This window comes from Eschrichtius robustus, chromosome 8, assembly GCF_028021215.1.
Source record: "Eschrichtius robustus isolate mEscRob2 chromosome 8, mEscRob2.pri, whole genome shotgun sequence".
NCBI lineage: Eukaryota > Metazoa > Chordata > Mammalia > Artiodactyla > Eschrichtiidae > Eschrichtius > Eschrichtius robustus.
Window position 1 is genome coordinate 111637945 of NC_090831.1, and position 24374 is coordinate 111662318.

General features: G+C 48.4%; 1 protein-coding gene across 1 annotated transcript; it reads right to left on the reverse strand.

Moving 5' to 3' along the window:
- Window positions 1-260: 260 nt before the first annotated feature.
- On the reverse strand, window positions 261-17203 carry AKR1B1 (aldo-keto reductase family 1 member B). The gene is made up of 10 exons (XM_068549479.1): window positions 17079-17203; window positions 9032-9199; window positions 8183-8299; window positions 7104-7181; window positions 6678-6800; window positions 6058-6164; window positions 5656-5737; window positions 5011-5094; window positions 3258-3340; window positions 261-665 (listed from the first exon to the last, which is right to left on the reverse strand). The coding sequence occupies exons 1-10, from the start codon at window positions 17142-17144 to the stop codon at window positions 623-625; spliced, it is 951 nt and encodes a 316-aa protein (XP_068405580.1). The 5' UTR covers window positions 17145-17203; the 3' UTR covers window positions 261-622.
- Between the last annotated feature and the right edge of the window lie 7171 nt (window positions 17204-24374).

The following is a 24374-nucleotide window of genomic DNA, read 5'->3' on the forward strand; positions in this document are numbered from 1 at the left end:
TTTCCAGGGATGAGGACCAGACACGCCAGCATTCAAAACCTCCCAGGTGTCTCTGATGTGCAGCCAGGATGAGACCCAGACCCCTAAAGCTAAATGGGTGAAGTACCGAGGTGAGGGGTCCCCACCCAAAAGTAAAGACACCAAGTCCTCCCTCCTGTTGCAGAGCTGAGTGGCCTGCTGTATGGGTATCAACAGGAGGAAGGGTGAGGGGCAGGGAAGGCGGTACATCGTTTCAACAAACCAAAACAAAATAAACAGCATCACACTCATGAGAGCACATTTTATTTGAGGCAAAGAAAAGTCTAGCTGAAAGGATTACAGTTCCAAGCAATCAAAATGCAATTGTTAGAGGCACTATTTTGATTTTGTAAATTCAATTTAGAAAAGGGTATTTGGGTTGTGCTTTCCCCAGATGGATAAGAAGAAGGGCAAAGAAAACTGAAGAGACTTCTAATCTACTGATTCTGCTCTTCGGACCCAACACCAAGCTGGCTGAGCCCTCGCTGGTTCGTCTGTAAGTCGCTGACCCACCGCTGAGGGACACAGGCCAAGCTATACTACACACAATAAAAGTGAGGCGGGGAAAAGCAGGTCACCTGGGGAAGGGCAGGCGCCCACAGCTTCAAAACTCCTCGTGAAAGGGATAATCCTTGTGGGCGGCACAGCTATCAGGAGAAAACAGAAACACATTAGCTTTTCGAGGAAGAGATGTTGACCATAACAAACTTCAAAAAGTCAGAAATGGGGCTTCCCTGGTGGCGCAGTAGTTGAGAATCTGCCTGCCAATGCAGGGGACACGGGTTCGAGCCCTGGTCTGGGAAGATCCCACATGCCGCGGAGCAACTGGGTCCGTGAGCCACAACTACTGAGCCTGCGCGTCTGGAGCCTGTGCTCCACAACAAGAGAGGCCGCGATAGTGAGAGGCCCGCGCACCGCGATGAAGAGTGGCCCCCGCTCGCCGCAACTAGAGAAAGCCCTCGCGCAGAGACGAAGACCCAACACAGCCAAAAATAAATATAAAAAAATAAATAAATAAAAGCAAAAGGAAAAAGAAACACTTCTCTTAAAAAAAAAAAAAAAAAAAAAAAGGTCAGAAATGGTGTCTCATTCTGGCAGAAATAGAGGCCTCAGAGGGCACGAGCCTCTTCTGAGACTGCAGATCCTGGGTCTGCCCTTGGGGTCGTGGCCCACCTTCCAGTCCTCTGCCAGGGGCTCTCATTCATCAGCACCTGTGTGATGGACACCACCCTCCCTGTGTGCCCAGCACTGTGCCTAAGGTGTGCAGGGCGGCAAGACACGATCCCTGCTGCCTGGTAACTCAGTCTAGTTGCAGGACCAGAGAGAGCACCTATTGCCTTAAACAGTAAGAGGGTGATAATAACATAAGAGATTTTAACAGTCTGGACACGTGACACAGCAAGTGCTCCGAACACATGGAACAAGAAGCCACTGTCACCTCCCAAACCTCCTGGGTACCAGTGGGAGCTGAAGTGAGGCCAGGAGAGTAGGTGAGGATTTGCTACAGGAAGCACAGGGAGAGGGGACAGGCTGCACGTCGAGCTGGGGGTGGACTGATGCAGGCGTACGTGTTGGCCAAGGTTCACGGTCCCATCTGCAGGGCCAATGGCCTGTGTCGGGAATGTAATGGCAATAGTGTTGGAAAGTCTGGCTGGGCAGAGTGTGAAAGGCCCAGGGTGAACCCTGCTTGGGGCATACAACTCTTACTCAAATATTTAGGCAATTCAAAAGCTCCCCATGGCTTTTTTTTTTTTTTTTTTGGCATCCTATCAAACCTGAGAAATATAACACTGCCATTAGCCACAGGGGCTCAGTATAGCAACAGATGCCAAACTGTGGCAATGTGTATGTACGGATGTATGTGTACACATGGTTAGAAAAAGCTTCCTAGGTGACCTGGGGATGTTGCAGCCAGCCGTTCCCTCCCCGCTCCAATCCGAACCCATGAAACATCAGTGGCCACAGGATAATCTGACAGCTGTTTCTAGAATAGCACTAGAGAGTAGAAGGAGTCTACACATAAAGGGGCCGAACAGAAAACCCCTGTGGTTTGTCTGCCCTTCAATACGCTGCATCAGCAGCGTGAAGGGAAAAGGAAACTGAATGAACGATCAGTGATTCGCAAAGCAGAACGGATGTAACTTGGCGACTGATTCACTTCTCTCTTCTCTCCCCCTTGCCCACTAGATCAAAAATGATTTTAATGTCTAAAGGGTAAGCACCATTAACACAAACAGGGACAGCAGAAAGGGCCAGCGGTAAACTCTGCTTGTGGCCTATTCCGAATCTGAGGCCGCGGCGTGGCAGCAACACACTCACAGGCATGTGCTCGACCGACGCTCAGGAGAGAGTTATCGGCCAAGATGCAAACCTGGCGGAAACCTGCCGGGGTGGTGGGAAGCCACCAGCGGTGCCAACCCAGAACTGGAGGGAGAGCAGAGGCTGGAAGGAGAGAGCTAGCACCCGAGTCGGCCTTAGGGGATGCTCTAATTTTGCTTAGAAGAGTAACTACTTGAGAAGAAGAGAAGAAACAGAGAAGTCGGACGATAAAAATCACGACAGAGGTGGTTCTCAGTCTCCACTGTGAAGTGGGGAGATTCTTCCTGAAAGCAGAAAATGAGTTTTAAACTTTACGGAGTTAATGCAGGGGTGCAAAAACGAAAAGAGAAAAAACAACCTTCCTTGTCATCTCCCTCAGATTCCAAACTACAAGTCAGAGGGAATACAAGGAACCAGCACATATATAGCTGGAGGGGCCGAGTGATTCTCTCAGTCACATGGTTTAATCACTGTCAGAGCTGGGATGAACACGAGCCCCAAGCACCATGGTCTTCCGACTAAAACCCTTTCATTAGTCATTAGAGATAAAGAGTCACACGCAAATTTTTCCAGGAAGGTGGGGCACGAGCCACCTGGGATCATCTGGTTTCAGATGTGCCACTAAAATTTGAAAATTAAAAGTCAATATATGTGGTTACTGCAGGTTAGGCCAACAGTGCACGGGAGCGGGAGGAGAAGACATCTAGGGCAGAGCTCCCTGCATTTCCCGGGGGCTGAGTGCGGCTCAGCTGACACAGTGTAAATGTTTCCTGCTGTACACGGAGAAGGCAAGTTAACAGGCAAGGTAACATGCACAAGTCAGAGCCGCTGCAATAGCAGGACTTGGACAGTAAGGCCTCCAGGAGTTATTCTTTCATCTGCAGCACCTGATACCCTCCTGGGGCTCTCCCGGGACTCACCTCACCAAGGCACAGACCCTCCAGTTCCTGTTGTAGCTGAGTAAGGTGGTCATATCCGCACTGCTCAGTTCAAAGTCAAAGACCTAAAAAGAAAAAGAAAAAAAAAAAAACAAAAAAAACCAACCCTCCAATAAGCTCTGGAAATAGCTATCAAACACAGAACAGGAAAGCATACAAGCAGCTCCAGGCAGGACCGCTGATGAGATGCTGCCTGGAGTGCAGAGGGGCAGGAAGGTAGACTAAACTCAGAGAAAGTTTCTTACATGACCATTCAGAGGACGCACATGTTTTGTCTGGGTACTACGTGAACAATGAAAACAGACCTTCCCTTCCAGACCCTCCAGACAAAATGATACTTTTTCTTCCATTTATTTCTTCCATTCATTTCAAAACCTCTGCCGAGCACTTCCACTGTGATAAGCAGCAGGGGGAACACAGTGATGGGTAAGAAGTGTCTTTGCCTCAGTTTACAATGAAGCAAAGGACGAGGTAATTCAACAGCTGGCTACAGGGAATCATTAGCTGCACACTGCAGGAAAGATGCTCCACAAAGCACGCAGGGAATCCAGAGGAATCAGGAAGGAATTCCAGCTGGGAAGCTGAAGGATGTGGTCAAAGGAGACGCTATTTGAGATGGGCCTAAGAAGCCAGATAAGGTCTTGACAGACAGAGAAGACGAGAAAGGCATATCAGGCGGAGAACTCTGCCTACCCCAGGACCAGAGGGGGGCCCTCAGCTTGGATAATCGCGGAATGTGCAGAAAGAAAGCCTGCTGCATACTCTGTGATCACAACTGTGCAAAAATGTGCAACAACTACACAGTAAGATGCAAAATAATTATGTTAGCACTAGAGATTAGTCATTTTATAATGTTTCTCTTCTAACACCTTGAAAAAATAAAATAGGAAACAAAACATCCATCTCTAGCAGGGTATGTGTTTCTCGTGGTCACTATTTCACCACTTTATTTATCTCCTCCACCCTCCCCAGGCCCCAGGGACCAGCAGCACGTGTTACAGCCACAGCCTGGCCAGTGGAACAGGCAAAAATCAGCTGCTTGCTATGGAAACAAGAGCTGCTGGGAACCAGGGCTCACGTGAAGACAGAGGGGGTCCTGGCGGAGCTGCTCTGCTCAGTGACAGCAGAGGCTCACGGGCGCAGGGACCCTCCTGGAGAGCTCTTCTCCCAGCCCAGCCCCCAACACTGGTATGACAGGCAGGCAGGAGGTGCCAGGAGGTCTGCTCTGCTCTGGCAGGTGCTCGGAGAGAACACCTCACTCGTGCCCTGTAAGGTCTCTGCAGGCCACGGACTTATCAGCACAGCAGTGTTTGCTGAGTGCTTATGAAGGTACCAAGCATTGCGTGAAGCCCTTCGGTGCATCTTTTTTAATCTTCATGACAACTCTTGAAATAGGTACTATTTTACAGATGGGGGAACTGAGGCACAGTAACTAACGGGGCCCTGATGCAAACCCAGGCAGCATCACTCAAGAGCAACATTTCTCGGCAATGACGAGTTCCCCGAGGAGCCTCAGCACAGGTGTGTGCGTGCAGAGCGGGGCCCGAGGCCCAGGGCCTGCCGGGCGCAGCACCGCCTCCCAGAGGAACCACTGTCCCTGGTCCACGGCGGGCTCCCTGCCACTCCAAGAGGAGACGAGGGGAGGGGGGGCCCACACACGACAGTCCAGAGGCCCTGTGAAGAGCTGGCCCCTCCTCCACCGAGGAGACCCTGGGCCCACCAGCCAGGACCTTACCTGGAAGTTCTCAGCAATGCGTTCAGGCGTCACAGACTTGGGGATCACGATCAAGTTCCTCTGCATGGGGAACCGGATCAGAACCTGTGAACAGAGGGGCCGAGTGCGTCCGTATACCAGCAGCTCTACACTTTCATCTCACCTAATCTTACACACCCGTCACCTGGAGAAAGAAACCCTAGAACTTCACAGCGAGGAAGCCGAGGCTCAGAGGTGATGGGGTCATGCCCAGCAAGGGGGAGGGGAGGCGCTCAGGATCTGACCTCCGAGCCCTGCCCTCAGCCTCCCCGCCACGTGCTTCCGCATCTCCCGGGTACATTACTCCCTGTCTGGGAACTCACTCTACCATTTGGGAGCGCTCAGCTGATCACGAGTGGCCTTCCATGAGTACAGAGATGGGTGTTCCCAAACAGTGGTGAGTGCTGACCCTCGTGCCAGCCCTCGGAGGTAGAAGGGCAGGTCCGGTTATCCCCAGACCACACGCAGCCTTCTAAGTCCCTTTCCACCACACACTCCAGGACCCGAGCCACACGTCCAGGGAGCGCCTGACAGGGCTCAGTCACTCTCCCCCTTGGCTAATGGGAACCACCACCACGAATGCAGGAAGTTCTGGGAACAGTCATGAGCGCCTGGAAATGGCTGTACCTGGGCTGTGGTTTTATTGTGCTTGTCTGCAATCGCTTTGATCCTGGGATCCTCCAGTAGGGAAGGGTCCTCGGGCTTGGCCCTGGAGACAGAAACACGGTCTGCGTGAGCAACCATCATCGCCACCACTCCAGGCAGCCGGCAACCCTAACCCTAACCCTCATCGACCTTGGAGGGCAGCCCGCCTGTCTTCTGATTCAGAGCTCAGTTACGAACTCCCAACCCGCTGGAAAAAGAGTAGGCGTCTTGCTACTGGAAACACCAACCAGGAACCCAACAGGAGGCTCCTGGGGAGGTCTGCCCATCAGCCCCAGAAGCGTCTTCCTTGATGCTGGATTCTTCTCTGTAGCCATTTCTAACCGTCACTAGCTGACAAGAGAACACAGTCCCATGGAAACTCACCAGGGCCTGTCGGGAGAGCCAAGGGGACTGTAGGCAGTCACTACAATGCCTTTGGACTGGCAGTACTGGATTAACTTCTCCTGAGTGAGGTACGGGTGGCACTCGACCTGCAGATGCAAACAGGGGGGTTGATGGTGCCACTGTGGGCACGGGCCATGGGACACACGGGAAGTCTCCCCATGCTAAGCCCTCCCCTCCCCAGACATAAAGTTATATGTAACCAATGTCCCAACTCCTAGATAAGCTGTAACAACTGTCTGTTTCCCAGCAACTGTCCTTGACATTAACGATAATAATCTTGTTACTGTTGCCATGGGCCCGGAGGGTTTTTCTGGCTTTGGCCATTTATCAACTTCGACAGGTCTGAGGATCTCAGTGTCTGCACACAGCTCATCTCAAGACCCTGAGTCTTCACAAGGCAGGCTCAAAGCCTTTCTCTCCTGCAAGTTTCACTCCCAGATGTGTCACTCTCTTTCTGAGCCATAAATCAGGACTCTGCCAGCGTCCAGGGACCTGCCTCCCGGCTGCTCCCCAGGTGACACCGACAGAAAGTTAACTGCTAGGATCACACAGTAACAAAACAGCCTCCCACGCACACCAGCTTCCCTGCCGGATGTTACCTGGTTAACCGCCGGCTTATATTTTAAGCCAGGTTTGTTTAAGATCTTCTCCACCTGGAGACGGTTGAAGTTGGAGACTCCAATAGCTTTCACCAGCCCTTCGTCCACCAGCTCTTCCATGGCCTAGAGACCAAAGAGGGTCTGCTTGCTGCTGACATGTGCCCCAAAGGACAAGGGGCAGAAGCACCTCTCGCACCCGCCACCTTAACAGGCCCTGCCCTATTCGGTAATAGCAAATCAGATCTTTGGGGAGACAGGAGGCACCAAGACAAAAGCCAGGTCGGCTTTAATGACACAGGAAGAGCAAAAGACAGTAAGAGAAGAACAATTACAGCAAAAGAAATGGCAGAGGATTCACACCTGGCCCCTTGCAAGAAGACTGGGGAGGCGGCAAGGAAGGGGAGGCCAAGCCAGGGGCTGCCTTACCGTCCAGGTGTCCACAAAATCGTTGTCACTGGGAACCACGTTGCCATCCCCATCCAATGGGAAGAAGTCCTTCCCAGGCTGTGGTAACAATCAAAAACAATCAATAACAGACCTGCATAGAACTGCTGGGGGGGCTGCATCTTTGAAAGCAAAGTTCTAAAACAATTATTCGAAGCTACAATGGCTGGCTACGTTTTTAGAGGATAATCGAGAGCAAATCTGTGTCAGTGTGAGAAAGAAACGGCAGACAACTCCTGAAGCCCCCAGACCCTTTTTCTATCGAATGGGTTGGTGCTGACCAGAGATGGACAATTCTCGGTCAGTGAGATGAACCCTGCCGTGGATGGCAGTGTGTGGGTGGGCAGGGAGGGTTCAGGACCAGGATTCACAGGGCCCATGTCCTGGCTGGATCCAAGCCTACAAAACCACCACCTCACCGAGCCCTGCCAGCTTACTGTGAAAAACAAAGGATGAAAGTAAGGCCCCGATATACCACAGGGCAATAAAATAGAGTTATAGGGTAAAACCTGCATGCTTTCCAGCTGGCTGACAAAGCAGAAAACTGAGCCCCGTGGCTAGAGAGGAGGCAAAGGACATAATAACTCTAGAGGTTTCTGTGAAGAGGCAGGCTGCCGAGGTTTATCAAGCTTCCGCAGGATGGGGCGTGTGTGGAATGTAGAGACACACACAAACATGTACAGGGTATGAATGGGTATGTGTGTAGGTGCCTGAGGCAGGGGGAAGGGCGGTCACCGATGACATCTTATGGCCATGGGCAGGAGTGTCACCTGAGCCATGTTCACTGTCACAAAGTTTCAAGTTATACGATCACCACATAACAGAGCAGCACTCTTCAAACTCTGAAACGTGCAGGTGAGTCCCCTGAGGTCCAGATTCAGAGCGCCTGGACGGGGCCTGAGACTGGGTTCTAACAAGCTCCCAGGTGACGCCATTGCGGCTGGTCCAGGGACCATACCTTGAGCAGAGCAGCAAGGACACACACAGACTGTCCACCTGCTCACGACCTGCTAACAGGAGAGGGTGATGCCAAAGGCTACACCTGAGCCCCGGGTACCTACCTTGAAGCCAGTGGGCCAGTGAATAAGGTAGAGGTCCAGGTAGTCCAGCTTCAGGTCGCTGAGCGTCTTCTGGCAGGCGCCTTTCACCAGGTCCTTCTCATGGAACGTGCACCACAGCTGAAGCCAGCGAGAGAACATGTCTTACCCTGCGTGCCGGAAGCGCTTTCCTGGCCGGGAGCCAGACAGCTCGGGGACAGAGGACTTGCTTTCCTCTCCCCACAACCCACCCACTTCACTGTGACGCTATAAACAGTGGGGAGGGAGATTCCATTTCACACGTGGATCCTAACTTTTCCAAAGGAAGGGAGGATGATCAGATAAGGAAACCTTTCACAAGGACCAAACTGAAGGCACCAAGTAGAATGGACAGGTCAGCAAGCCAGCCCCAGGCTCTAAACATGAGCCCTCTGGCCTACTCTCCCACAGGCTGGTCTTCGTGGAGCCAGCCTCACCCTCCCACCTGGTGCCCTTTGGGCACCACCAGCCTCTGGGTAAAAGACAGTGGCCAGCGGCGGAGATCAGTCTGCAGATGGGAACCAAGTACCGTCCTCAAAGATAACTCCCTGGAAAGGGGGCGCCAACCCACAGCTTTGGCCCCACCAGCAAGGGGCTCCAACCAATGGGTCCGGGCAAAATGACCATCCAACAGACAGGCGACCACAGACAGGCAAGCCCTAGAGCCCTCGTGGCCTTGAGTCAACACACTTCCCCTGGAAGAACCGCCTGCCGGGTGATAATCGTAGCTGTATCAGGAGGCCCCAGAGCGTGGTTGGGGCCCCGAAGCTAATGCTGCCCCTGGATGAATGTGGACAAGAGCCCTCCCTCAGGCTCCCCTGCAGAGCGGGCTACCTTGCTGACGATGAAGAGGTCCTCACGTTTCACCACCTGCTCCTGGAGCTTCTCCTGGATGGCCAACCCCACCTCGTTCTCGTTCTGGTACACGTGGGCACAGTCAATGTGACGGTACCCAAGGTCAATCGCTACCTTCACAGCCTCCGTCACTTTGCCCGGAGGGGACTGAAAGAAACAGGAAATGGAAGGCACGGGGATAAAACCAAAAATGAAACAAAGCACACAGTTTGCACACAACCCAGAAGCAAGGGTGGCAGGAACCCACGGCTCCTCAGGGGCTCCTGTTTCTTTTAAGGCCAGCAAAGGCAGGCCACGGCCAGTGTCTGAACATCCCGAGGTGAGATGCAATGTTGCTTCATTTTAGGAAAATCTGACAACCACTTACTAGCAGCACAGATCACCTTAACTAGATGGGCCAAAGCCTGTCGCTTCCTTGTTTCTTCAGAACCCGTTGACAGTATAAAAAATCCCCCACTCTCTGAATCTATTAGGTTCCCAAGACAATAAGGGATACCGTTTCCTTCAAACAGCTCAAAATATTTCAAAAGCGCTGTAAATATTCACTCCAATTCCCGTTTGGTTCCCGAGTTCCGTGAGTGAATGCCTATGATTTATTTTCTCCTTCCACACATGGATTCTAGTACTGGCCATCACTTGTTTTCAAGCAGTTTTAAGTGTATCAAAGTCAGGAACATTACTGGTGCAGATTCAAAGGCCTGTGCTCCAATCTCACTGTGTAAGAATCTGCTTTAAGAGGCGGAGGTGGGAGGTGGGCCCTCAGAGGTATTAGTGGGCAGAAATGAGTTGACAGGAGGGGGAAATGGGAGCCATGGAAGACCACCATATGGTTTGTGGTCAGAGCGGCAAAAAGACTGAACGGCGGCCCTGCCCGGACCATCTGCGCGTGTGAGTGAGCAGGACAGGCGTGGGGAGCGCCCCCAGCACCCAGACTGGCCGCACAGACACTCATCTCCTCGAAGCTCCTGCTCCGACCAGAGGGGTGGAAAGCAAACGCATGCGCATCAGACTGCTGCATGCATAGAGCGCATTCCTCTGGAGAGCTGGGGTAGAAAAGAATGACCAGGAAAACTCCCCAGGGCCATGAGCAGCTGCAGACATCTGCTGTTTTGACATCAGCTGTTGTGAACAGGCGAGGGCAGAGGAGTGGGGGACCCTCGCCCAGCTCGCTGGCCACCACGGAGGGAGTAGGGGGCGTGGAGAGGCGATGCTGACCTCAGGTATGAGATCAGAAAACATCTTCAGACACTCTGGCAACCTCCTAGTTCCCTGGAGGACCCAAGAAGCTGCACCTGCAGCCTTCCCCCTACCCTTCTCGGTTAAAGGAACAGAGCAGGGAAACCTCGGCATAACCAGAAGGGAGTAAGTACCACGGCCTCCTTGTGGCGTCCTGGGCACAGCTGCTGATGAGAGCAGAGCATACCCCTTCCCAGGAAAGAGAACAGCTAAGGAGACCCAGCCGGGGAACTGGCTGGCGGCGCGCGTCAACTCTCTTCAGGCTTGACGGCGCCCTGACTGGATTTCTCTGCGGGCCTGTACTGTGCCAGTCCAGCACCTCACAGCCCCCAACCCTGGGCAGAGGGGCAGGAACCTTTCCCAGGCCCAGCCCAGCCACACGCTGCATCTGCCACAGCGACTGGCGCAGGGCCAGAGACATGACCCCAGCCAGGCCCATGAGAATCAATCTTTGGACTTCAGCTGATGCTACCAAGACAAGATTTCCTTCTGCTGGGGTCCCGGTGCTGGAAGCATGTGAGCCAGGAGCTGCTAGAGGAAAGTGGGGGCAAGGGACAGATGAGGGTTGGTGAGAGACGGCTCCTGGGCACATCTTTTATAGCCTTGAATCTGGTACACCTGACATCATTTTGTAAGTCAATGAATCCCCACCCGGACACATTTTTTTTCCTGGTTAAGATTAAATTGGTTATTCAGTTCCTTGGAACCAGAAGAGTGCAGAGTAGGATAATCAAGGCTGCTGAACAATTGACAAAAAACCTTAAAAACACATTCTTGTGATGTTTTTATAGAGAAGCCAAGGACAGAAATGACCCTCAAGAGGTCACGAGGAAGCTACAGCTCCCTGACCCTTCCCTGGACAGAGGGCTGATTAGCTAGAGAAGCACGTGCTGAGAAGCTAAGCCCAAACTGCTTTCAAAGGGGAAAGCAAAGCAGAAGCGAGGACTGTCACATATTTTACAAATTAAATTTGTACAAGCGGTGGCAATTCATAAAAAGACTTGCGAACGGGTGCTACATGCCGGCCTCCCCTTTTCAGAGACGCCTTTGCAGCAGTGGGGATTAAGGCTGCCTGCGGCCACCGGCAGCTGGGAACCAATGGCTCTCACCTGGGCTGGGCGGGCCAGGCCCGGCTCTGGGACAGGCATGCCGGTTGCTAGGAGGCTTGTGCCAGGGCAGATATGTCACAAAATGGAAACTGCCCCGTGCAGTGTTTAGCCCACAATGGCTCAAACGGAAAATAACAACAGCTGCCATTTGTTATGGATCAATTTTCACTAGTTTTAAACGTATCATTGAATTGAACCTTCACCACGACCCTGGTAGATATGGTTACCTCTGTGGATAAGGGAACTAAGGTGCAGAGAGGTTACGAAACTGGCCATGATGGTGCAGTAAGATGTCAGGATTCAAACCCTGGCGCGAGGGGCTGAGAGCCAGTCTCCGCTGAGAGGTCTGTGTACTCTGCGGTGGACCCCAAGAGGCTGTGAGACACTGGTCAGGGAGAGGACAAGTCTCCTGGGCTTGGAAAATCATCCTCTGAGATGAAAATACACCAGAATCCACAAACTATGTTCAATACTATCTCAATCAAGAGCCCTTCCCACAAAGAGACTAAACTAACTTCCCTCATCACTTTAAGATACGGTAAAAAATGACTCAATAAACTTGGGAATGTTAACATACAATTACACCATCTCCCCATCCCATGTCCGCATTGAAAACTGCCCACGGAAGGCAGGGGTCCAGACTGAGACTTTGAAAAGAAAATAAATCGTAAAGATCTGTTTCCATACATCTAATAGGAAATCTGCAGAAAACCAGTAGAGGAAACACCCAAGTTATAAATAACCAAATTATATAAATCCTTTAAATTTATTTAAAAATAATAATAATACAAATACAGTAATACAAATCCTACAGACAAAATCATGTTTGAAATTCATTTCTGCCACTAATCTGCCCTGTGACTTCGCCACATGCACCTATTCCCATCCCCCTCAGACCTTACAGCTCCAAAGCTCTAGCTTGGGCAGCAACTTGTTGATGTTCTGGGCTGATGGCACCAAGTGACAGTGGTGACAAGTCTCTGCCCCTGAGGCCCCCATCAGCTTCACAAACTGGGCCTATTTCCTTTTCATAGTCCCAACTCGGAAAACTACTGTCAGTCAGTCTCTCTCTCTCTCTCTCTCTCTCTCTCTCTCTCTCGCACCCTTTAAAAACCTAATCATCTTCCACTTTGCTTGTAGCCCATGCTAGTTACTTTAATATCCCTCCCTCTAGTCCCTCTGCAAGTCAAAAACAAAACACAACAACAAAAACACCGCAGATCCAAAGGAGAAAGGTTATAAAACAATGTCACTGGTAAAAACAAAGTGTCTCAGAGATTGAATCCTCTGCAGTTTTAACACGGGGATTTCTGGGAGGAGAGGACTGTGTCTTTTCTGGCGTTTTTTTTTTTTTGAAATTTTCTCTAGTTAGCAGGTATCGCTTTTGTAATGAAGGAGGTGGGTAGGGAACAAAGGAAACTTCACTTTGGGGAAGAAAAACCATCCTGGGTAAGAAGTATGAGAACAGTGTGCCAATGGTAACCCTGGAGCAAGAAACAGGTAACCATAACTTTTGATGTGAACTTAGATTAATAAAGAAATAGGGCATCAACCTCTAAGGCCTTGAAAACTAACATATTCCGGAAAAGCTGTCACTGAAAAACACTGTTTAACCTCTTCTGATTAAACCAGCTTTTCTTCAGAGAAACTCAACCTGCATTTAAGAGAAACTAAGCTTATTTCTTATTATTGGTTTTGTTTAAATACTAGTGATGTCACAATATAATTTTGTTTTTCATTGTAAATATAAAGCATTTTAACTAGATGCATGTTAAACAGACATCTGTGACCTAATTTCTCAAAATGTATTCCAGGTTCCAATTAATTTACTTAGAATCTTCTGGAAGAGGAGTTGCCAAACTTTTTCTGAAAGTGGCCAGACAGAAAATATTTTAGGCCTTGTGGGCCAAATGGTCTGTCATAACCGCTCAACTCTGCTGCTGGAGCAGCACAAAAGTACTCATGAACAATATGTAAAGGAATGAGATGTGTTCTAATAAAACTTTATTTAAAAAAACAGGCTGTGGCCTGCGGTTTACCAACCCCTGAGCTGCTGGAAGAGCATACAAAGAAATGGGGATTAGGCAACAGTCCCAGCCTTGATTTGTCCTAACTCCTATTCACAAATAACATTCTGGCTTCCAACTCATCCCCTCAATAATAAAAGGTATTCTGATATTGAACGCAGATATTCTGGGGACTAAAAGGGTTTTAGCCCCTGCTCTAATTTAACCAGTTGACAATACAGTCCCAATCAACTTGGGGTAAACCTGAGTGAGCTGGGCCTGCTCGCCTGCCCTGTGCTTACACACAACGCTCCCACTCTGCACAACTGGGAGACCTGGATCTGGCAGTTTTGTATCAACAAGGCTTAAAATCTGCCACACTCATAGGACTCCAACAACATAAGCATCTGGCAGAACCCGGAGAATGGCAACAATGTGCAATTTTTCACGTCAACAGAGACGCTTTTCATTGTTTGGTGCAGAGAAGCCAACCTCACTTGGCTTATCATGTTCAGCTATGTCCGAATTTATTTTACAGTTTAATAATGTAAACCACAATTTCCAATGATAAAGAGCATTCTGCTGAAGAATCTTTTTCATTGCCTTATCACAGGAAAACAGTCAATTCTGGCTAGGGTTTTTACACCAAAGCTCATAACTCGGTTTGGCAACAAACACAGACCAACTAATGAAACCAAGATTAACTTCCTCCCACTCAATGTGAATCAATCTGTCCTGAATTCCAAGACATCACTGTCTCCACTTGGTTGAGATAGGGATGGACCAGGAATGGCCCTGGGCAGGCAGGACTTATTTAAGTATCTTTGACCTTGAAGAGCTCCAGGTGTAGGCCTGCAGGGAGATGAGGCTGGTGAACAGAAAAACAAGCTACTGTTTTAGCTCCGGTGCCAGCACCTCTGCCTTCTCCCCTCTCCCCCAGGCTGGGATCTCAGGCCATCATGAACTTGCCTTGAATTCTTTCTCAGCATTTTCTCCTATTCTTAAAGGAAGTGATATCACCCTCAAAGAGGCAAAAATTGGTTTATCGGTGGCAAAAAAAAATCTTAGCTTATACAATGGTTTGTGGCCCGCCAAAGAGCCACTGGACACAGACAGATGTACAGTCTATCTGTGATGCTGAACTTTACTGGTGGGGGGGGCGCTAGAAATTAGGGAAAAATGTCTCAAAGGCTCCTGGGTGTGGGCAGATACAGAGATAATGGAAAAGAGATGGAGAAACTCTACCTCCATTTCTAGGTTTCGAGTATGTGGGTGAGTTACAACGGCCATTTACTATCAATTTTTCAGCTAGGGCCAAACATTTATCAGCAATAGGACACTGGTCAGCATCAGAAGTAACCTCTGTTTTAGTTGCTTCCTGGCAATACAATGCTCGTGGCTTATTTACTGTCCATTGGAGAAGTCAAGCTTGCCAAGGGAAACTGCCTCTAAGCCACATGGGCTCTGCGGCAGAGATGCTCTCCCATCGGCCTGAAACCTTCACCTCCAAAGAGAGAACGGAGAGTGTGAGGACCTTCAAAGGAACAGTGATTGGAGACTCCCAGAGCCCCGCCAGGAGTCTGAAGGATATACAGACACAGCCACCGTCACATGGAAGAGCCATAGGAACGAGGTGCTGCACCCACTCCCAGAGCCTCCCCCAGTTCTCACAAAGATAAGCAAACGGTATTTAGGTAACCCCATTTTTGTCCAGCATCTGTGAAGGAATATATACACACACACAGGGGAAAGGTATTAAAACACTATTCATATACCTTTTTTACTTGAAAAAAAAGGGAAATCTACTCCAAGCCCATACTTATACCATTTCACTGTCACCTCCCCGACCACACCTCCACACAATTCCGTACAACATCTCATCGCCGCCCCCAAAATCTAGTTATCTTACTTCTTCGTATTAATTGAACACATATCTTTAGGGTACCTACAATTTACCAGGCACCTTGAGCAGTGCTGTAAACAGTTGTGACCAAGGTAGACGCTACCCTTGCCCTCAACGAACTTAGTCTGCTGGAATGAATGATCTAAATGTACAGATTTTATAGAGCTATTAACTAACTATACAGCTTTGGGGTTGGTGGAGGGAGTGTTAAATGCTCAAGCAAATGATTTAAAACCCGCTTTTATCAACTTTTACTCCTTATTTACCCCAGCCTAGTGATTCTGAAATGACGAACTTAAGGTCAGGACCATAATTTCTGAAACCGCGAGCTTAGAATAAAAATATTGGAAGGCATCCCACCCAGTAAGGTTTAAGTATTGGTTTGTGGAACTTTTGTTCCAGTTACATGTGTATGTCTGGGTGGTTCACCATCGTAAAAACTGTAATTTGCCATTGCCAAGAAAGTGTCTGTTCACATCCATTCCAAGAGAATAACCTGCGACAGATGCAATTTAACTTGGTACAATGGTCATAATTCAATTACACCCTTAGAGCCACCACTGGGCTTTTGGAAGAAAACGCAAGTCACATATACTCTGATCACTTTGGCTAAGAAACACTTTCTGTGTGAGACAACTCTACGACCCTGTATTCTCCCTTATATTTACAAATTTTCAACTGCAGGTTTTCGGGTTGAGTTAAACACCATCCGCTGCTCTATTTCAAACCATTTCACAGCGCCCTCAATCCATGCAGTCTTTTCTTTTCCTTGTCTGTGTGTAAATAACCAATACCCAATCCTATATTCAAAGTTCCAAGGAAAACCCAGGTCACAGCTGTGCAATGTAATATACAATACCTGAAGCTAACTTATAAGCGGCTTAAAATTATTGGGTTTTCCCTCGGCGCCCATAATACCACCCCTCTGCGCTCCCTAATTTTCAGATACTCAGACTACCCTTTTGACTTCTAACCGCTTCTTGGGGACTCTGTGAAGAGAGTTCAGTGGTACCGAGATTTCCGAAGACAGTTTAACTACTGATGGCAGCTCGCAGTTTTGCACGGGCGGGAACCTCCCGGCCCAGATTCTCCGCCCAGCACACTACACCCCGAGGGGCACGCCCGGCTCCGGGGGACTCAGTGGCTCGCGTCTGGGGACATGTAAATAGACGGGTCCTGGGCAAACTCGTGCCGCCTAACTGAATCACCTGCAGTCTCCGAGCTTACCTTGGGACGCTTATTCCTGAGGGAGCAAAACCGAAAACGATTAAGGACAAGCTATTTCGAAGAAAGACAAAGGAGCGGGCGTTAAGAGGTGCGGCTGAGCGAGGGACGCCGGAGCCCAAGGCTCTTTCCCCTCCATCTGTCAGGCGCCGCCCCCGACCTCCATCCTCGGGGCCAGAGCGGCGGGGACACGGGAAGCCCCCTTCGTTCGGCGCCCCGTTAGTGACTTTCCAGTTGGGGTCGGATTCAAAGTGCGGCCCGCGGGTCCCAAGCACCAGGGGTTACGGGGTCGGCCGCCCGTGAGGCGTTCTCAAGCCCCCCACGCAAGGCCCCTGGGCCGAAACCGCAGGCCAGCGCCCTGCCCGCCTCGGCGTCCAGGTTCCCGCGCTGCAGGCCCGATCCCGCCGGGGGCCCGGCCAGCCCGAGCGTGGCTCCTCCCAGGCGGGGCGTCGGCGGCGGGGTCGTTCAGGGTCACTGTAGGTCTCTCCCCGGCCCAGGCCGCGCCGAGCCTGAAGCGAGCCCCGGACTGCGCTCCTCAGGGCACCTACCTTCCAGGTGCCCAGCCCCAGGATGGGCATCTTTGCGCCGGTGTAGAGCACGAGGTGGTTGGCCATGACTGCTGAGCTCCGCTGACTCTGACCAGAGAACCATGCAGCGCAAGCTCGAGCGCGGTCCTTTATATAGCCGGTGAGACCCGCAGAAGGGGCGGGTACGATAGGCGCCCGGCTACGCAAAGGCGGCTTCTGATTGGCCCGCCGGCCAATCAGGATGCAGCGCCTCGGTTAGCCCGGGGTGGGGTGGCTCCGCGGGGAAGCTCCTCCTGCTAGGTCCTAGCGGGACCGGATTCTTTTCTAGCCGGTGGTTCGCCCACGCCCCACGCGGCGCAGCTGGCTCAGCCAACTGCTGTGGAGCGTGGAAACGCGAATGTTTTAGCAAAAGTAACAGACTTCCCGTAAATAGGTAGCCTGGGAAGGGGTTTTTGTTTCATATTTTAAAAGAGCGCATATGGATACATTTGTCTATTGTTCAAGACCAGTATCGTGCTCTTTGGAAATTTGACCAAAGCCGGGTCTTTAATGTGTAGGAACACACAGACTGCTGCTGTAGTTTAGCACACTTTGCTCTTAGAAAGGTGCACGCCAGAGAAGTGGCTTGCAATCTTGCTGCAAAACATCATCTGGAGATTAGGGTTTGTCCAGCCTGTATGTAGCCTCCTAGGGCTAACTTCACACTCCACCCTAGATGTGAACTGTGTCTGTACACACTGAGTGTGGTTCAGCAAGCCTTCCTCCAAAAGCCAGAATCTCTTGAGGTTAGAAATCCCTGATGAGCTTAATCCAGAACACAGAGAGGACATTCAGTCTTTGGTAAGTATGACTCTACCAAAGCAGCACATTTCATACATGGTAACTTAGCGAAACTCTCTAGATGAATAAGGCAGAAACCCACAAAAGAAAAGTTAACTTTAATATTGTAGCTTCAAAATATTCCGAATTAGGAGGTGCTAGATAATAAATTAATCGGCCTTAATTGGCAGGTAGGAAAACACATTAGTTTCCACGATAACCAGAGGAAAGTTGCTGGAAGAGCTTTGTAGACAATTTTGGATTCCTTCCAACAACGCTTCTCCACGATGCTGCACCCTACCTCAAATTTGATCTTTCTACTCCATCTCCCTCTAATATTTCCCCTAATTGTGCAAGATTGGGAACTACCTCTGCCCGGTAATGACTCAGGAACCAGATCTCTCTAAACTCCATTCTGGTGATTTTCCATTTATTGACTTCTAAAAAGTGCCCCCCTAGGAAAAATTTATACAAAACAGACTAGCCCAGAGATTTTTTCCTTTTGACTTTTATAAAAACTGTTGTTAGTAGGCAAATTCTGATACTATTTGTCCCCCCAATAATAGAATTTTAATTTGAGCCTACCACTGGGAATTTGGTTTGTGGTAAAACAGCAGTAGCCTACCACGCTTCATTCATAAGATCTTTGTTGGCATAGAGGTTGCTGTCCAAAGTCACCCTGAGTGACCAGGTTGCTATACACAGAGGGGTTATCTGTTAGGGACATAGATTCAATATGAATGGCTTTGTTGTTCTTTCTTTGATGATTGAGTTTACAAGTTGACTGCATGAAAGCATAACTGGCTAAAAATGGAGTATTCTGACTGGGCTATCAAATGTAAAAAGTCAGACCTGTGGATCTTCTATAGCAACAATAGTACTGTATTTGGGACATACTGTTTTGATAGGCCCTGTTGCCTCTGTAATCTTTGTAAAATGACATTGTACGCATATCAAAATTATTCTTTAAAAACCATCAATGGAATTCTTCTGAAAAACATTCTAGTAATTCCTATTAAGAGCAATATGAATCTTAATGTACTCGAAACCAATAATCCCATCATGAGAACCAGTAATCTCATCCTGAGGAAATAATTTGAAAGGAAAACACACATACATGCATGCGTGCACACACACACACACACACACCGTACTATAGGTATAGGGCTGGTACTGGGGTGAGGCAAGTGAGGTACTTAGGTGAAAAATTGCAGGCCTGAATGTGGTACACCTCCTTAAATTTTCTACCCTTGGCACTTCACTTGCCTCACCCTAGTCTAGCCACACACACACACACACACACACACACACACACGTATGGATGAAAAACAGTTCTATACACATAATGTAAAACTGTAAATGTCCAATAATAGCAAGAGATGAAGTGCCTTCATTAAAAATGAAGACAATTTAGGTATAGAGAAAAGTGTATATGAAATAACACTAAGGTGAAAGTAGAAAACAAAATCATAAATAGGACATGATTACAAACATGAAAAAAACAACATGTAACATATGGATAAAGTTAGGAATAAGCCAAATGCAAGGGAGGATACTGTTTGTCAGATTATTTCATTAATAAACATTTTTTGCAATTAAAAGACAATTTCCTATTAACTACAGGATAAAACTTAAACTCTTTAGCTTGGCATTCCAGGTCCTGTGAAATCTAGTATAATTCTGTAAATATATGAGAAACTACCAAATTGTACACTTTAATAGGGTGCCTATGATGGCATGTGAATTATATCTGCATAAAGCTGTTATCAACAAACACACAAAGGTTACATGCGACCTGTCCACACAGGCTGCTGGAGGTGAAAGGAGGTAGCAGGCTCTATTCACAGTCTCTCAAGGACCCAGGCTAGAGGTTCCACCACATTGTTTCACTGCTGCCCCAACCCAAGTCCTCAGGGTTTGCCTCAGGAGAGCCAAAGAGCACCAGGAAGTCACAAATGAGTAATGAATTGCTCAGGCTTGCAAGTGGCACACATCACTTCCATCTACAATCTATTGCCAGACCTACTTGCAAGGTCCTGCCTATCTTCAGTGAGATGGGCAAGTGGCATCTTCCTGTGTGCCAGAAAGCAGAGGAGAAGAGAATACAGTAGAATACAGTAAGCAACAAAGTCTCTTCCACAAGGACAAACTGAGCCCGTATTATGTTTCAGGTACTGCTTTAGGCACTTTACATACATTACATGAAGGTGCTGTTGCTGATAGTAATAATATAATAGCTAATTTCTATTGAGCTTACTATGTGCCTGGCACTATTCTACAAGCATTGTGTGCATTAAATCATTTAATCTTCATAACCACTCTTTGCAGTGGGTACTATTATTCATCCATTTTACACATGAGGAAACTGAGGCACAGAGAAGGGTAATAAATTGCTAAGGTCTCATAGCAAGTAAGTGGCATGGTCAAGATTTAAACCCAAGAAGTTTGACTATATAGCACCTGAACTCTTAACCACTACACCGGTGGCTTTCAAGTTATTTTACCATGACTCACAGTAGGAAATACGTTATGTGCGTCAACTGAAAAAAAAATGCACAACCTAAAAGTTGAGAATTATGTTTTACGCAGCAGACTTGCTGAGGGAGACAGCCTCTCCGAGAGCTCTGAGGGCTGCTCCAAAGAGGTGAGGGAGGAGCCAGGATATGTAGGAGTTTTTGCAACAAAGACCTGGTAGTCGGAACATCAAAAGATTATGGTTAATTAAAGAAAACCAGATAGCTCAAGTTAAGGAATTTAGCGATTTTCTATGTATGGGAAGATGCAAGAGTCTGGGCTCATTGAAGTTATTCCTTTGATATGCACCTTAGCTATCTAGGGACAGTATCCTGCTTTTTTCCATCCTGAATCCCCTCAGGGTGCACCGTTGGGGGTGGCTGCCAGTGGCTGATGGCTTGATGGCCACAACATTCTTTTTTTACCAATATGGCAGGTGACATTCTTCGTTCACATATGTGACACAGTGCACATATATGTATATATCACAGACACAAAAGACCCACAAAACAATTTTCATCCTTATTATGTGTGGCATACTCTGATATTGCATATTCTGTTTTGTTTTATTTTTCTAGTATTGATTGCAACCATGATTCACTCCTGATTCCATGATAAATGATTTCGTGGTCCACTACTGAGTCATGGTCTCCGGTTTGGAACTCTGCCCTCCATCCATACCGTGGCCTCACCACTACTCCTCATTTCAGGTAGCAGGAAAACTGATAATGACACACCAGGCACCTGACAACAGCAGCGCCAGGAGAAATCCACAGGGTGAGCATTCCTGTCATGCCAACAAAGGCGTCTTTCTCCCCACCTCTGCCCACTCCATCCTTCGGTACCCTTGGCTGAGCAATCATTAGTTTGGAATGAGAACGCCTGAGATTGGTCCTCTGGAAGTGGGAAGCCGGGAGAGACAAAAAAGAAAGAGCGTGGAGGTCACAGGAAAAGGACAGAGGCTTCAGCTCCTGTCATGGAGTGGGCTGGACATAAGAAGCTCAGGGAACTGGTCCGTCGGGGAGCCGTGTCAATATTTATTTATGTTTGTTTGCAAGATGAGGTTTAGATGGCAAACATCATTGGGAGAACTGTCAATATTAACCTTCCTCATAGACTCATAGATACTGCAGAATAGCAAAAAAAAGAGAGAGAGAAACAAACATTGTGTCACCTTTAGCACAACCGTTCAATAAATTCTTGTGAATAATAATATCCATGGGTGCCTTCCATGTATCAGGCACTTCAAATACATTGTCTGATTTGACCCTTACAACCTCCTGGTCAAGACAACTGACTATATTCCTTTCCCATTTGGGGCATTGAAGAAACTGAGGTTTGGTAATATTAATTGGCCCAATACCAACAAGTTAGTAAGTGGCCTTCTTTTAAAAATTTGATATTTTGTTCATCATGGATTTTTTGGCATTAATTTCAATTTTTTAAATATTGCATTAAAATATAATCTATCTCGATTCCTGAGATTTTTGGCGCCCTCCTCCCCTTAAATTCCGCATAGAGGCAAAGGCCTCCCTCACCTCACAATGCCTAAGAGCATCAAAATAAAAAGGAACCAACCCCCAGGGGTGGAGTTATTCGCACAGAGCATTCATTATCCACACCATGAGCGCTGGTGCCGGCCACACTCTTACAGCGCATGCGTGAGAGCACGTGTGAGCATCTGTGGGCTTCGGCACAGTTTCCTGCCCCTGCAGCAGTGACTCCACCCTTTTTCTTCCAGTCAGAAAAGCCTAAGAGAAAGCAGATGACTGAGGGAGGCATTGTATGAAATGCCTAAGGCATTGATGAATTCTTTATCCTGAGGTGGGGTGGCCCTGTGGCTGAGAACCTCTGCGGCCTGCGGCTCCTGCTTTCTGAGCGAGGGAACTTAGTACACTAGTGGCAAGAGGAGAGACTTACCCATCCGTCACTGCGAGGGGAATGGGCCACGTGGCGTTGCCAAATCTGGCTCCCTGTGCACCAATGCCGAATAGCAATACAGAGACAGAGAATTGGAAGATAAGAAATAGAGAGGCTTTTTATTTTCTTTGCCAGGCCAAGGGAAGACACAGTAGGCTAACGCCTCAAGAACTGTGCCTCCCTCCTTGGGGAATCGGAGAAGATTTTATACGTGGGGCTCGCAGTCTGCAGTCCGGGGGTATGTGATAAGGATCAAAGTAGTGAAGGTCTTGCATTTCTTTTCTTCTGCAAATTCATGGCCAAAGCTGACATCAGGTAGCTCTGCAACCGGGTCTGGTGTCCCTTAAGTTATCGGCCTGTGACCTTCTTTCTGAAATGAAGAGTGCTACAAGGGAGTGTAGGGGGAGAAGAAATGTCAGGTGCAAATGGTAATTTGTATGGAGTCAGAGAGTAGTCAGCCTTGTGAAGGACAAGTCTAGCTACAAGTGTTTGTTAGTAGTAACAGCTGAAGAATAACCAAGATTGCTTAACTCTTTCAGGCCTGTTTATGTTGTTTCCCCAGCCTGTTCATTGTTTCCTTATTTTCCTTGTTTATCAGAAAAGTCTTATTTCTATTTTTGCTGCAACAGTAGTGCAGATAAATAAGTCTCCTGCACTCCAATTTAGGAATAGGTTACTGGTGAGATTGAGGGGTCTCCTCATTTATCTGGGGTCCTGGTTTTGGAGGGGTGGAGTGAGGTGGGTGCAGGTCAGTGAACCTACAGAATTGCTAACACAGGTTCTGGTATTTGTAGGCAGCTTGTCACTCCCCATGAGCATGGACTTGGAGGACATGATCGATAACTTCCTGGCTGCCAGCCCCTGTTTCATCCTCAGTGGCCAGCACCATACCTGTCCTGAGAAAATCTACTAGAAGAAAAGATCTCTGTGCATAGGTAAAGCACATGGAGTATTAGCAATTTTGGTACCTTTATGGAAGAAGTGTATTCAGTCAACAAATTCATTCACTTATCCAATAAATATTTACTGAATGTTTAATGCCAACAGTTACTGTTTTAGGTCCTGGGATTACAGAGATAAACAGGACAGTCTCTGATCACATGCAGCTTCCTTTCTAGCGGAGAGAGATAAATAGTAAACATACCTAAAAACAAGCTAATGTAATATCTGGCCAGATAATGTTAAGCCATATGATGAAAACAAAGGAGGTGATCAGGATAGAGATGAGGGCAGGGTGGGCAGCGTTGGCAAGGAGGATGGAGAGGGAGGTGAGGCATGTGCATACCTAGAGAGACACATTCCAGCAGGTGAGAAGAGGCCTCCGTGGACCTTGAGGGTGGTTGAGTTGTTTTGTGTGTACATGGGGTGGGGGGAGGGGGAGTGGTGGAGAAGCAAGGAAAGATGGTGGCTCTTCTTGCTTGCTTGTCCTCTGGCACAAGACGCCGCAAATGCCTAAGCAACAATCAGAGCTTATCATTTAATGGCACTCTTGCTGCTTCCCCAAAAAAGTATCTTCATTATGATAGTTTCAAGATGCAATAATTTGTGCTTTCCTTTCCTTGGATGGAATGTCCCAGAATGCCCCAACCACTGGACCCCTAAAAACTTTACTGGTGTGGCATGCATCCTGAGTCTTGATGGGGTTTATTTCCCACCCTCTGTAGTACATTTCTTTCCAAGTTCTCCAATGTGCTAGCTATTTCTTGCTCAGACAGTCCCATTAGCGTGCTTTCATTGGTATAGTGGATCAAGGTGGGATGTCCAGAGGTCCAGATATCTTTGAACTACAACAGAAAGAAAGACAGTTAACTGAGCCCTGGGGAAAATCTGTAAATGCATACTGTTGTCTGTTCTGTCTGAATACAAAATGTCTTTGATCCTCCTTATTGGTGGGAACAGAAAAAATCCATTTGCCAGCTAAACATAAATGCGAAGAACAATTATTGCAATAGACCATGGAATCTAAGCTGGATAAAGAGGGAATCAAGGACGAGGGGATGCTGACTGTCTAGGGAAGGTGGAGGTGATGGACAGTGAAGTGAGGTAAGATTAGTGGATCAGAGG